The following is a 13,709-nucleotide window of genomic DNA, read 5'->3' on the forward strand; positions in this document are numbered from 1 at the left end:
GTCTGAGGGACAGTGAACTGGCCCCCTGTTTTAAAAGTTTGAGGACCTCTGATCTAGGGTGTTTGAACTGCTCTGATTTTCCCCCATCAGCTTTTAAGTATCTTGATGATACGTGGCTATGTTTATTCACAAGGGTGTGTTTTATAAAATTCTGGGCACAAAGACAATTTACAAAATAAGCAGGTTTTTAGTTCCAGATTAAGTCTGAAAAGTTAAAGCAAAATAAGAAGGCAAAGGAAGGGAAAATCTAGGCCAGGTACAGAGGCTCATGCTTGTAATCCCACACTTTGGGAGGCTGAGGCAGGAGAATTGCTTGAGGCCAGGAGTTTGAGACCATCCTGGGCAACTTGGTGAGACCTCGTCTTTACAGTAAATAAAAAAATTAGCTAGGTGTGGTGGCTCGCCCCTATAGTTCCAGCTACTTGGAAGGCTGAGGCTATGGTGGCTGTGAGCATGCCACTGCACTCCAACCCAAGTAACAGAGTGAGACTCTAACTCAAAAAAGAAAAATTGCACAAATTCATAATGAAAGAAATGTAAATTAAAACAATAAAGACATATATTTTCAACCATGATATTGGCAAAAAATAAAAAGTTTTACTAAAACACAGTATTGGTAAAGATTATGGGGAAAGAGGCATTGAAAATGTTGCTTGTAGAAAGGTAAGCTGCTACCATCTGTGAGACAATTTGGTAGCAGCTATAAAACTTTTAAACCCATATATTCTTTAATCAAGTAAGTCCATTGCTAGGCACTTATTCTACAGATATATTATTACAAATAGAAACGTAAGAATGCATACTGCAGCATTGTTTGAAGACACATATGCACAAATACATACAACACACCTTAAATATCCACAGGTTAAATAAAATATTTGAAAAAAACAAAATGTCTACCAACTAAATAAAATCATTTTACATCTGTACAATGAAATATAGTACAGCTATGTGGACCTCTATGTACTGATAATGAAAGAGCTCTAAAATACATTATCTAAACTTTTGTTTTGTTTTTTGTTTTGTTTTTTGAGTTGGGTCTTACTTATCATCCAGGCTGGGGTGCAGTGGCATGCTCATGGCCACCCTAGTGTCGACCTGCTGTGCTCTGGTGATCTTTCTGCCTCAACCTTCCAATTAGCCGGAACTACAGGCACGTGCTACCACGCCAGGCTAATTTTTTATTTATTGCGGAGACAAGGTCTTGCCAAGTTGGCGGGCTGATCTCAAACTTGCAGGCTCAGGCAATTCACTTGCTTTGGCCTCCCAAAGTACTGGGATTACAGGCTGAGCCATCAAGCCAGGCCATCTAAGCTTTTTTAAAAAGGAAGGCAAACCAAGTTTGAATAGTATAAGATTGTGTAGAAAAAAATACTTGCATATGCATAAAATTTTCTACAGGTAATAGGAAGAGGTCTGGGAAACTTTGGCTTTTTATTTTATAATAAGGAATATGTCGGTGTGGTGGTTCAGCCTGTAATCCCAGCACTGTGGGAGGCTGAGGCAAGAGGGTGGCCTGAGCCCAAGGGTTCAAGACCAGCCTGGGCAACTTGGCAAGACCTCATCTATACAATAAATCAAAACATTAGCTGAGCATGGTGGTACATGCCTGTGGTTCCAGCTACTTGGAAGGCTGAGGCAGAAGGATCACCTGAGCCTAGCAGGTAGAGGCGGCAGTGGCTGTGAACGTGCCACTGTAGTCCAGCCTGGGCAACAGAGTGAGAGTCTGACTCAAAAATAAATAAATAAATAAATAAAATATATAATAAGGAATATGAGAGCATTAAAAGAAATGCTGCCTAATCATAAGATAGGTGGGAAAGATGCATACGAGATGTTACAGAAAAAGTATCTATTTGAATACCGCATGTTTTATAACTCCAAATTAATCATCATGACAAAAAATATAGTGGGGCTATAAATATTGTTCAGAAGGAAGAAACAAACACTGTGAGATCCTGGTCCTATTTGTATCCCTAGCATCAGGCACCTCTTTGAAAATTACAAAGTGCCTTGAAGAAAGAAAAGAAAGAAGAAAGGGAGAAAAAGAAATATCATTGAAAAAGCTTCTAAAAGATCTTCTAAATGATCTTCTAAAAGATCATTTAATGGGTTTGAATATATTCACATCTATGGGTTTTGATGACCTGCATTCTGAGACAATAAATGAAGGCTAGGGAAATTATGAACCACTAGGGAAACCTATTGAGAATCTATAGGGCTCAAAAAGTACCACGTTGTCCCTGTGTGATACATGATTTCAACACACACAATTAATAATGAAGGAATTGAATGAGGGCAATAAATCATTTTGTTACACCTGAAAATGGAAAGTTAAGAAATATTTAGGTTGGAATATATTCTGTAAACTCTAGCATGTAATGACACAATTATCTAGTTCTATTAGGCATTGTTGATATACAAACAAAAGCTTAAGGAGAAAAATGAAAATCCAAGAACTGTGAAGACAGAGCTGGGAGCTTCTCAGGCATGAGAGGAACACTTCCGGTACACGGGAAGAGTTGGTCACAGAGGCTGGGAAATGTTTATTTTCTCTGAGTCGTGCAAAGAAAAACTTTTAGGGAGGGGTTGCAATGTAGGACTGGTGTTTTGTTTTGTTTTGTTTTTTTTGATGCCAAAGTTGGCTTGAAGTTAAAGATTTTTTTTTCTTTTCAACATTGATAGTTTTTTTTTTTTTAAGTTGGAGTCTCACTCAGTGCCCAGAGAGTGCAGTGGCACACTCACGGCCACCCCAGCGTCGACCTGCTGGGCTCCAGCGATCCTTCTGTTTCAGCCTTCCAAGTAGCCAGAACTATAGGCATGTTCTACCATGCCCAGCTGATTTTATTGATTGATTTATTGATTGATTGATTGATTGTAGAGATGAGATCTTGCCAAGTTGCTTAGGCTGGTTTCAAATCTGCGGGCTCAGGCAATCCACTCGCCTTGACCTCCCAAAGTGCTGTGATTACAGACTGAGCCACCGACCCCAGTTGTTTTTGCTTTTTAGTTGGAGTCTTACTCTGCTGCCCAGGTTGAAGTGCAGTGGCATGATCACGTCCACCACAGCCTCGACCTGCTGGGCTCAAGTGATCCTTCCACCTCAGCCTTCCAAGTAGCTGGAAATACAGGCGTATACCACCACCCCTGGTTAATATCTTTATTTATTGTAGAGATGAGGTCTCACCAAGTTGTCCAGGCTTGTCTTGAACCCCTGAACTCAGGTAATCCTCTCGCCTCCGCCTCCCAAAGTGCAGGAATTACAGGTATAAGCCACCGCACCAGGTCTGATAGGTTTTTTAAAAAAGATTTGGTTCTTCAAAAACTTTGTCAAAGTTACTAAAATGTTCCTAACCATAAGGCATAAACACACAAACAAAGGGATTGGCAATAATCCATTTAGAAATACTTAGCCAGGCTCGGTGGCTCAACCTATGATCCCAGCACTTTGGGAGGCTGAGGTGAGTGGATTGCCTGAGCCCACGGGTTTGAGACTCGCATGGGCAACTTGGCGAGACCTCATCTCTACAATAAATTCAAAATTAGCCGGGCGTGGTAGTGCACGCCTGTAGTTTCAGCTACTTGGAAGGCTGAGGCGGAAGGATTGCCGGAGTCCAGCAGGTCGAGGCTGTGGTGGCCAAGAGCGGCCACTGCACTCCAGTCTGGGCGACAGAGTGAGACTCCAACTCAAAAAAAAAAAAAAAAAATATTTGGAGAGTAGTTATCAACAGACTAATGTTTTGCAAGCACTTGTCCTGGCCCCGATGTCTTAATGTCTTACATAATTTGCAATTTTAAATGTATTTCCTTATCTATAAAACAGTGACAATAACATTTGCTACACTGTTCTATAGAAAATTAATAATAAAGCACTGGAAAGCATCCAGCACAGTATCTGGCACCAGTTTTCTTTTCTGTATCTAGTTCTAAATTACACAAATAAAAAACCTTTGACAATACCCTTGTTGTGGATAAGGAAATACATGGAGAAGAGATAACTAGACTGCTAAAAATAAAGATTTATGGGAAAATTGATGCTTCCTTCTCTGTAAAGTTAGTATAATCCCCTACCTCCTTTATATGTAAGATAAAATACATAAAGAAACTATTACTTCAATAAATTATAGCTTTTATTAAAAATAATATCCAAAAGTATTTCCTTCCCAGAGAAGTTAGAAACAATTTCTCTTCTTTTCAGTCTCACTCTATCACTCAGGTTGGAGTATGCTGGCGTGATTACGGCTCACCACAGTCTCACTTTCTGGACTCAGGGACCCTGCCTTAGGCTCCCGAGTAGCTGGGACCACAAGTGTGCACCACTGTGCCTGGCTGATTTTTAAAATTTTTTTCTGTAGAGACAAGCTCTTGCCATGTTGCCCAGACTGGTCTTGAACTCCTGGGCTCAAGCAATCCACTTGACTTGGCCTCCCAAAATGCTGGGATTATAGGTGTGAGCCACAGTGCCTGGCCTTGACACATGTTTTAATAATTGCCTTCAGAGACATGAAAACTCACATTAAAAGTGGTGACCAGTTGATTTTAATCACAGAGTAAAAAGAGACTTAAGTTGTAACTTAAGTTGTTATTTTCAGTTATTTTAAGTTGTTATTTTAGGTTGTTACAATGTAGAACAGATTTTTTTTTTTTTTTGAGTTGGAGTCTCACTGTCGCCCAGACTGGAGTGCAGTGGCCGCTCCCGGCCACCACAGCCTCAACCTGCTGGGCTCTGGCGATCCTTCCACCTCAGCCTTCCGAGTAGCTGGAACTATAGGCGAGCCCTACCACGCCCAGCTAATTTTTTTTATTTATTGTAGAAATGAGGTCTCGCCAAGTTGCCCAGGTGGGTCTTGAACCCATGGACTCAGGCAATTCACTCACCTTGGCCTCCCAAAGCGTGGGATTACAGCCTGAGCCACCGAGCCCGGCCTTATGAATCTTATAAACAAAAACTGCTAAATTCTACATATTCTTTACCAGACAACCAAGTTAAGAATCTTGCATGTGTTTTTTTTTTTTTTGAGTCAGAGTCTCACTCTGTTGCCTAGGCTGGAGTGCAGTGGCATGCTCACAGCCACCGCAGCCTCGACCTACTAGTCTCAGACGATCCTTCCGCCTCAGCTTTCCAAGTAGCTGGAACTACAGGCACGCACCACCATGCCCAGCTAATTTTTTGATTTATTGTAGAGATGAGGTTTCATCACATTGCTCAGGCTGGTCTCGAAGCCATGGGCGCAGGCAGTCCTTTTACCTTGGCCTCCCAAAGTTCTGGGATTATAGGTGTGAGCATCGTGCCTGGCCTTGCATGAGTTTTTAAGATTTTTTTTTTTTGAGACAGGGTCTTGCTCTGTCACCCAGGCTGAAGTGCAGTCATGGCTCACTGTAACCTTGAACTCTTGTACTCAAACAATTCTCCTGCCTCAGCTTGCTGAGTAGCTAGGACTACAGGTGCATGCCACCATGCCCAGCTAATTGTTTTTATTTTTGCAAAGATGGGATCTCACTAATCTTGCCCAGACTAGTCTCAAGCTCTAGGCCTCAAGCAATATTCCTGCCTTGACTCCCCAAAATGCTGAGATTACAGGTGTGAGCCACCACACCCAGCCATTACGAAAATTCTAAGACCAACACGGTGGCTCAAGCCTGTAATCCCAGCACTTTGGGAGGCCAAGGTGAGAGGATTGCCTGAGTCCAGGAGTTTGAGACCAGCCTGGGCAACTTGGTGAGACCTCGTCTCTACAATAAATCAAAAAATCGGCCAGGCATGGTAGTGTGCACCTGTAGTTCCAGCTACTTGGAAGGCTAAGGTGGAAGGATTGCCTGAGCCCAGCAAGTAAAGACTGCAGTGGCCATGAGTGTGCCACTGCACTCCAGCCTGGGCAAGAGAGTGAGACTCCAACTCAAAAAAAAAAAAAAAAAAAAAAAAAGAAAATTCTAATAATTCATTATGAATGTTGAAACTTTCTTAATTAACACAGTATACATTTTATCTATATCTGTATTTGAAGGATAAAGCTACTAGATTTATTAAATGACTACAAGTTGAGTGCCACATATCTTCAGTCTATATATAACTAATGTTTTCATATCTCCCCTGAAAGTCACACTGATAAATGATTATAAAACAAAGTACAACTGCCAAATAATGATTCAATCTGCCTATAAAAAGTAGTCTCATTGTTTTATAATAATTTTTCTTTCTTTTCTCTGACCATGCTGGGCAGCAGATGGTTTCTATTTATTTATTTATGTACTTATTCATCCAATAGTTATTACTTGGCACAGAATTAAATAAAAGGGATTTGAGAAATGATCCCTTATCCTAAAAAAGTTTATACTTAAGTGGGATAGACAGGAAAGCAAGCCAAAAATTGTATTACACATCAAACGTTAGTTATATAAATGATTCTCCCTTCTATATGCTGACAGCTATAAATAGCTAAAAGAACACAATTTTTACCTTTTGTGGGAGGTACTTCTTTTCCAGTATAAGGGTGAATCTTTACCCTCTTCTTCCCTCTCTTAGATTCAAATATGTCCTCTATTTTCAATACAAGCTGAACAAAGACCAGAAAAATATAAGTTAAAACCTGCATGCACAAATTTTACGGCTTGATGACATTAATTTATTAGTGATTCTCATCCAAAATTCATTTTATAAGCAGAAGCCTTCACATTTTTCAATTCTGAATCTCAAATGACAATCTTTAGTTAGATAATATGTTGTTCTAATACTAACTCCATATAACATAGGTAAGGGAAGTGGGAAAGGGATCAGATGAGGGCAACACAGGCTCTTAGATTCCTTGTCATCCCATGTCACAACTTGCAGGAAATGTGGCTACTCTCCTTCATACAGTGACCAAGCCTTTACTATTAAACTCAAGTTTTCACTTGTCGAGAGTAGGAAGTGGAACACTCATTTGCTTGGAAGGCAGGGTGAGGCTCGGTTATTTCTGCTCCCAGGAATTCTTCCCAAGGCAAGAATAATCACACTTTGACAGTCTTTTATCAAAGGGAATAGTTCTTTGCTACCAGAAGTGCTAACACTACAATTTGTTTTAGAAACGGGTCACAAAAATAAGAGAGTCAAATATGCTCATGTACAAAAACTATGCTTTTTTTCTCCTTCTGTTCATCAATCTAAATGTCAAGCAAGAAAATCCAGACCATTTGTTTTTAAAATGTTATATAATAGCTTCTCTTTGTTTCATAAGCATTACTCATTAGAAATCTTTCTTTGCTGCTTGGAGAGGTGTGTGTGTGTGAGGGAGACAGAGACACAGACTGGGGCAAAAAAGAAGAAAGATTCAGAGTTGATCAACAGACAGTTTTATAAAGAGGAATTAATACATTTTTCTATATGTACTTTTATCTTAAGTATTAATCCTGATTGAACATATTTAATGCTTAGAAATACAATTGTTAAGAACATTACATAAGATGACAACCAACAAAGTTGCTTGAGAAAAATACTCTTGTTTTTCTCTTTTGTCCTTGTTTCTCTAGCACTCCTGGCAATCAACAGGCAGTGAATCAGTCCAGTGTAAAAAAAAAAAAAAAAAAAGTAACAAACATGTGTTTTCAATATGTAGATTATTACCACATTTTTGGCTGACTTTGTTCTCTTAAAGATTTTTGTAGCTGCCATTCAAGTGAGACATTGGCAGTATTTTTAAATATTAGCATTAGAAAAAAATAAGAGAGTCCCCAAATAAAAGGGTATTGTTAGGAACTATAAGGAAACATGTATAGGAGTACACAATTTTGGGGTACATAATGACCAAGAATAGCATCATTATTTTGTCATTTGAAAAGTATAACTCAAAGTATATTCAGATATTATAAAGTAAAGGGAGTTGTTCTAAAAATAAGAGATAAAGTGATAAATGTAAAATTCACTCATGAACTATGAAGATGGGTCTACATTTACCTTCAAGTTGTGGGATATATTGTAGAATATTCTTCCTAAGAAATGACAGAAAGCTAGGCACAGTGGCTCACGCCTGTAATCCCAGCACTTTGGGAGGCAGAGGCAAGAGGATTGTCTGAGCCCAGGATTCAAGACCAGCCAGCATAACATAGTGAGACCTCGTCTCTACAATAAATCAAAAAAACTAGCCGGGCATGGTGACGCATGCCTGTGGTTCCAGCTACTTGAAAGGCTGAGGTGGAAGGATCACCTGAGCCCACTAGGTCGAAGTTGTGGTGGCTGGGAGTATGCCACTGCACTCCAGCCTGGAAGATAAAGTGAGACTCCGACTCAAAAAAAAAAAAGACAGAAACCATACTGTTGTACACCCTTGACACAAACAATAAAGACACTATAAATGTGCTCTAGGGAACAATCCCACACCGGTTTCCATAGTAGGGGAGAAAAGGACGGGTGGGGAAGAGGCATATGGACTAGGTCAGGGATCTCAAATTATGAAGCAGTTTTCCTTCCAGGGATAGCTGGAGTCATCAAAGGGGAAACAAATGAAAACTGCTTTTCTGATGGAATGTTGTTCCTGAAGATACTCCAAAGCCAACATTTGTATCACATAGGTGACATCCCAAAAAGACTTAATCCAAGGAGGATCACAGGTAGAAATGCTAACAGCATGTTCCTGCCTAAAAGTCAAGAGTTCATCATTATTTTTTTTTCTCCCTACTGCTCTGAAAACCTTTGAAAAAATATTAAGACAGAAAAAGTTGGATCATTTATCTCTTTCTGAGAACAAATTGTGAATACTTGAGATTCTAATACATAAAATACTGAGGCATAGAATCAATACCTGAGTCTCATTAAACTCTACAGTCCACAATTCTTAACTATTGGTTAACACCATGCCAAAAGCCACATCTTTTTTTTCTTTTTTCTTTTGAGTTGGAATCTCATTCTGTCACCCAGGCCGAGGGCAGTGGCATGTTCACGGCCACTGCAGCCTCAACCTGCTGGGCTCAGGTGATCCTTCCACCTCAGCCTTCCAAGTAGCTGGAACTGCAGGCACACACCACCATGCGCAGCTAACTTTTTGATTTATTGTAGAGATGAGGTCTCGCCAAGTTGCCTAGGCTGGTCTCGGACCCATGGGTTCAGGCAATCCTCTCACCCCGGCCTCCCAAAGTGCTGGGATTATAGGCATAAGCCACTGCGCCCGGCCTTAAGAGCCACATCTTAAATGCAGTTCCTCAGGTGTCTGCATGCTTCTACCCGTGAACACACGATTTGCTGTTTCTGGGTTTGTGGGAAGCTGCTCTGTTGTGGCAACGTAAGCCATCCGACGGGAGAGCTCCTGAAAGATGCCTGGCCATTCTTTAAAGTTCTGTTTTTTTAAATATTCCTCATCATACACAGGAGCATAAACAGTTAAAGATTGTTTTTCATTGAGAGAGATCAGTTTAGAGCATTTTAAAATCTGTGTGTCTTTAACGTTTCCCACATTAAAGAGGGAGGGGCAGGAAACAGACCAGAAGAATTAAAGCGATTGTGGAATGGAAAGTTTCCCAAGGATTCGATAAACAGCTACTAAACGAGGAAAAAACTGTGACTTTTGTTTAATGTTAAAATCAGATGCAAAGATTATGTGTTAAATGAATACATATAGCCAATTCAGATGGGATTAAGGAAAGAATCATATTTAAATGATCTGATTTCTTCACTACTGCATGGTATCTGCAATAGTATTTTGTCAATCCTGAAAACACCCTGCATCACAGAAGAACAAAGTAACGCAGAGAGTTTTAAAATATTTTCATGTAAAGTATTTCATGTAATTTCTCCTAAAAGAAAATATGTCTGTCTACAAGTAATCTCAGTTTCATTTTGGTTGCAATGCTTCTAGTCGAGATAATTTACAGACTACTGCCTTTTCTTCCTTGAAAGAGAAGTCATTTATTTAGTATGACTGCTGATAATTTCTATTCCTAAGTAACAGTGGAATTTACTTTTTCGTTCTCTGAATGGAAATTTTTGCCCCAAATTAATGACATATTTTGTCAGTACTGAACATCTGTAAACTCAAGTACAAAACTGAACTCACTTTGGCAATTATACAAATGAGTGAATTAGAACAACACTGAAGCCAGCTTGATGGAATGCCCTTGTATATTAGGTTCTGGTGCTGCCTTGAAACAGGCAGCTGATTTTAATGAGAGCTGAGGGGACTAAAGTGAAGTCCTCCATGTAATATCAATTTTACAAATCAATTAACAAAAACTCTGACAAAAGCCATTCGTGCACTTTTCTCACATAAGCAAAAATTTAAAACTTTATGCTGCTTTCCAAGTCTTTTAATCCCAGTAGTTCAGTTCTAACCTTTCATTTCAGTCTAAAGTTTATTTATGCTCATTTATGGAAATGCTGAAGTAAGAGTCGAAGAATGAAAGGACTGGAGTCCTCACCCTTGGAAGATTTTTCCTTTTTTTGTTTGCAACTTCTCCAGCTCGGAAAAGCTTCCACTCAGTTAAAGTGACAGGCAAAGTGGTATCCTTCACGAGCTTTGAGCGTATATATGCTTGTGAATTCTTCACTTCCATGGTCTTCCGGTGAAGGAATTGGGGTTTGGGAGGAAGCTAAAACAGGAGAAGATGTATTGGTCAGGGTAAGATCATCTAGTCCATGCCAGTGTTCTCATACAAAGCCAAAACTATTCCAGCAAAATATTTATCTTATATCTTATCTTTTCCACTTGTAAAGAAGTTTCGAATCCAAAATTACAATGTCATCAGATTGCCAGAAAACAACAGCTCATAGTCTTCATTCACTCAAGGGAGCCTTTGCTGCCAGGGGTCTCACATGCTTTCAGGGACCAGGCAGGTAATTGATGGCCATATAGGCTGATGTGACACGAATAGGGGACAGTGGGAGTTATAATGAACTAAAAAGTTCGTGGTGGCCTAAAGACATATTCAAATTTTTTGAAGTGCTAAAAACAACAATAAAAACAATAACAAAATAAGCAAAAAGCTATGAAATGCAAAAAAAAAATACAATACACACACACACCAAACAAAAAACCACCGCCAACATTAAGACCTGTATTTCAGTACCTCTTAGCTTTGGTCCCAGTTAAACCATCTTAACCTTTTGTAGAAGTCATAAATATGTTTTCTTCAATTAGTTCTTTGGTTATACCTTGGGTGCTTTGAAAGCACTTTTAGGGGGTGGTAGCTTCCATGCTGAAGGGGATCTCCACATGGGTAAAGGCTGCACTGGAATATCTTCATATGGATTTTCTTTGGTGGGATCTTGAAGAATAATAATTAAAAAAATGCTCAAAGGAACATAATTAAATGGAAAAGTGACTACACCTAGCAAAACAAATAAACTGGCTGTGTTCAGTTTTCTTATTCTACACTGCTATAGGGATGTGGTTCTCAGAATCAACACACTTTAAACTTATAAACTACTTAGGCGTGCAACCGAGCTAGAATTCTCAGAATACTATGCTGTAAACATCAACTTCTGAATTGAGCAGTCCATTACACAAGTTATAAAATTCCTTCAAGAATAAAAGAATTTATACGCCAAAGTTTTCCATATTAAAAAGAAAAAACCTAGCAAGATATATTTGATTGTAAAAGAAAATGCCATCCTATAATTAAGGGCTTCACCAAATAGATAATCATTAAATTTAATTGTAAAGTTGTGGATACCTACATATGATATCCTCATAGATATTGTCCTCAGACTGTGTGTAATAAAGTGCTGAACCAGAATTTCTTCCAAGTTCTTCATGAATCTTCTGGGAGTTCCGATTTCGAAAGTGCTGAATATCCTCAAATTCAAAAGACTTCCTTAAGAAAGGAGATACATTTTAAGGTTATATCATTCAAAACTCTAATCTTTAAATTGGTAGGGTAGACAGAAATCAGTAAGTAAAGAACCTGCTTGCAAAATTACAAAGCTGTTTTATCAGAGATCTAAGAATAATAAACTAGGCTGGTGCCCTATATACACCATGAGAAAATTGGAGGCTTTTAACCAATCACATTCATGGACTTCACTGGGTTCCTTTATTAAGTTCATTCCCTAATAGAAAGTGGGGCTGAGGCCAACATGCCCTAAATTAAGTAGAAGAATGTACCTGCTTCCCTACAAATCCTTAAAGATATAAAATGGAAGGTTTTCTGATGCTTTTGTGTCAGAGATTGTCTTAGATATTACCACACTTCTACTTTTTCCTCTTATTTTCCTTTCACATTAATCAATATGTGTATGTTCAAATTAGAGCTGCAACCTGAGCCTGGAGTGGAAATTGGCTTGAAAAGGAAAAAGCAGCTCAATAATTCTGTAAGGAAAATATTGACAATCCTTATTTATAGGATAAAAACATACCTTTTAGATCTTCCTCTGATTTTTCCACCACATTTCTTTGGTTCAGTTTCCTGAGAAGAGGCCAAAGAAGATTCTGCACAAGAATGACTTTCACAGTACTTTTTGTCATAGTTTTTTTCTTTATATGGCCCCACACCAGATTCAGATAAATATCTGAATGTCCTACGAGGTTTTGGCAAAGGATTTATAGAAGGTCCACATTCTTGCCCCTCGGGTTCAGAGTAAATATTTTCTAAGCTCTTGGTTATTCCACATGAGCTATCCAGAACTCTGAAATTTAGTTTTTTTCCTGAAGAATCACAATGTTCTAAAGCCAAATTTAAGACTTTATCTGGGGGAAGTGCTTCTATTTTCTTCCACAATATTTGTGAGGTATAAAAGTTTCCTGGAGGTAATGAAGTCTCTGGATCCAAAACAACTTCTTTACAGCTTTTCATGTGTTTGACCCGAGAACACACCCAACTGGATTCTGACTCATTTGGAAAGAAGCGTGTATCATCACATTCATGTTTCTCACTTTCATCCTTACTTTGATCATGGCTTTTGGCATCTTCATTGATATCCAGACCCACATTTTGAGAACTAGTTACATCCAAATTTTTGCCCTTGCTTTCCACAACAGGAATTTTCTTAGGAAGAATCTCTTGGTGACAGTTATATCTCACTCCAAAGTCCTTTGGACGCCACTTTTCTGGATTAGATATTCCATTAGCCCTTCCTTCCCACTGAGAAATTTTTTGTTTGATGTTTTTGCAGTGGCTTCTTGATAGCGTCTGAACAGCAGAACGAGAAAAACCAACATCCATGTTCCCAGGTGGATGCATGACGAGTGATGAATCTTACAAAGGTTCCATGACAATTAACTGTGAAATACTGTATTCTTTATCCTGTCCAAATCCAAATGATTCCGGTATTTTCCTCTCATGTTTAACCTGGAAATCTCTTTTCAAAGAGAACAATTTTGATCATTGATCCTTGTTGGAAATGGTTACAACTTTATCTTGAATAATCCTATTAAGATGAGATAAAAATATATTAACACAGTTTTATAATTTCCTAATTTAAAACTGCACTAAAACATTGCCCACCTATTCCTAAATACATTCACATACACTACCTATGTACCTGTCTTCTATTAAGTAATTCAACTCCATAAAGGTACTTCTAAGATGGTAACATAATATTGAGAAAACATTACTTGTGGTATTTTTCAAATTGTCAGCTTTAATGTTCTGCCATAGGTAATTTCCTAAAGTTATGCAGAATGAGGTTTTATAAGAGATTACACATAGCAGCATGAAATCATTTAGTAATAATTTTTTTTTCCTGAGTCGGGGTCTTACACTGTTGCCCAGGCTGGAGTGCAGTGGTACGCTCACTGCTACCACAG

At 38.8% G+C, this 13,709-nt stretch overlaps 1 protein-coding gene across 2 annotated transcripts in view; it reads right to left on the minus strand.

The window, feature by feature from the left end:
- Nucleotides 1-13,495, minus strand: part of DENND2C (DENN domain containing 2C) — a 36,798-nt gene extending 23,303 nt beyond the window's left edge. The window contains exons 1-5 of one of the 2 annotated variants that reach the window (XM_008051759.2): nt 12,320-13,495; nt 11,642-11,778; nt 11,117-11,229; nt 10,384-10,554; nt 6,458-6,554 (exon numbers count right to left, since the gene is read on the minus strand). In XM_008051759.2, the coding sequence (XP_008049950.2) occupies nt 6,458-6,554; nt 10,384-10,554; nt 11,117-11,229; nt 11,642-11,778; nt 12,320-13,143 (1,342 nt within the window). In that variant the 5' untranslated portion in view covers nt 13,144-13,495. The remainder of the gene's footprint in view (nt 1-6,457; nt 6,555-10,383; nt 10,555-11,116; nt 11,230-11,641; nt 11,779-12,319) is intronic. The other variant, XM_008051760.2, reaches the window with a different exon arrangement.
- Nucleotides 13,496-13,709: the final 214 nt, after the last annotated feature.

The sequence above is a fragment of the Carlito syrichta genome, unplaced genomic scaffold (genome assembly GCF_000164805.1).
Source record: "Carlito syrichta isolate Samal-C Ts95f unplaced genomic scaffold, Tarsius_syrichta-2.0.1 Scaffold231851, whole genome shotgun sequence".
In the NCBI taxonomy this organism is placed as follows: domain Eukaryota; kingdom Metazoa; phylum Chordata; class Mammalia; order Primates; family Tarsiidae; genus Carlito; species Carlito syrichta.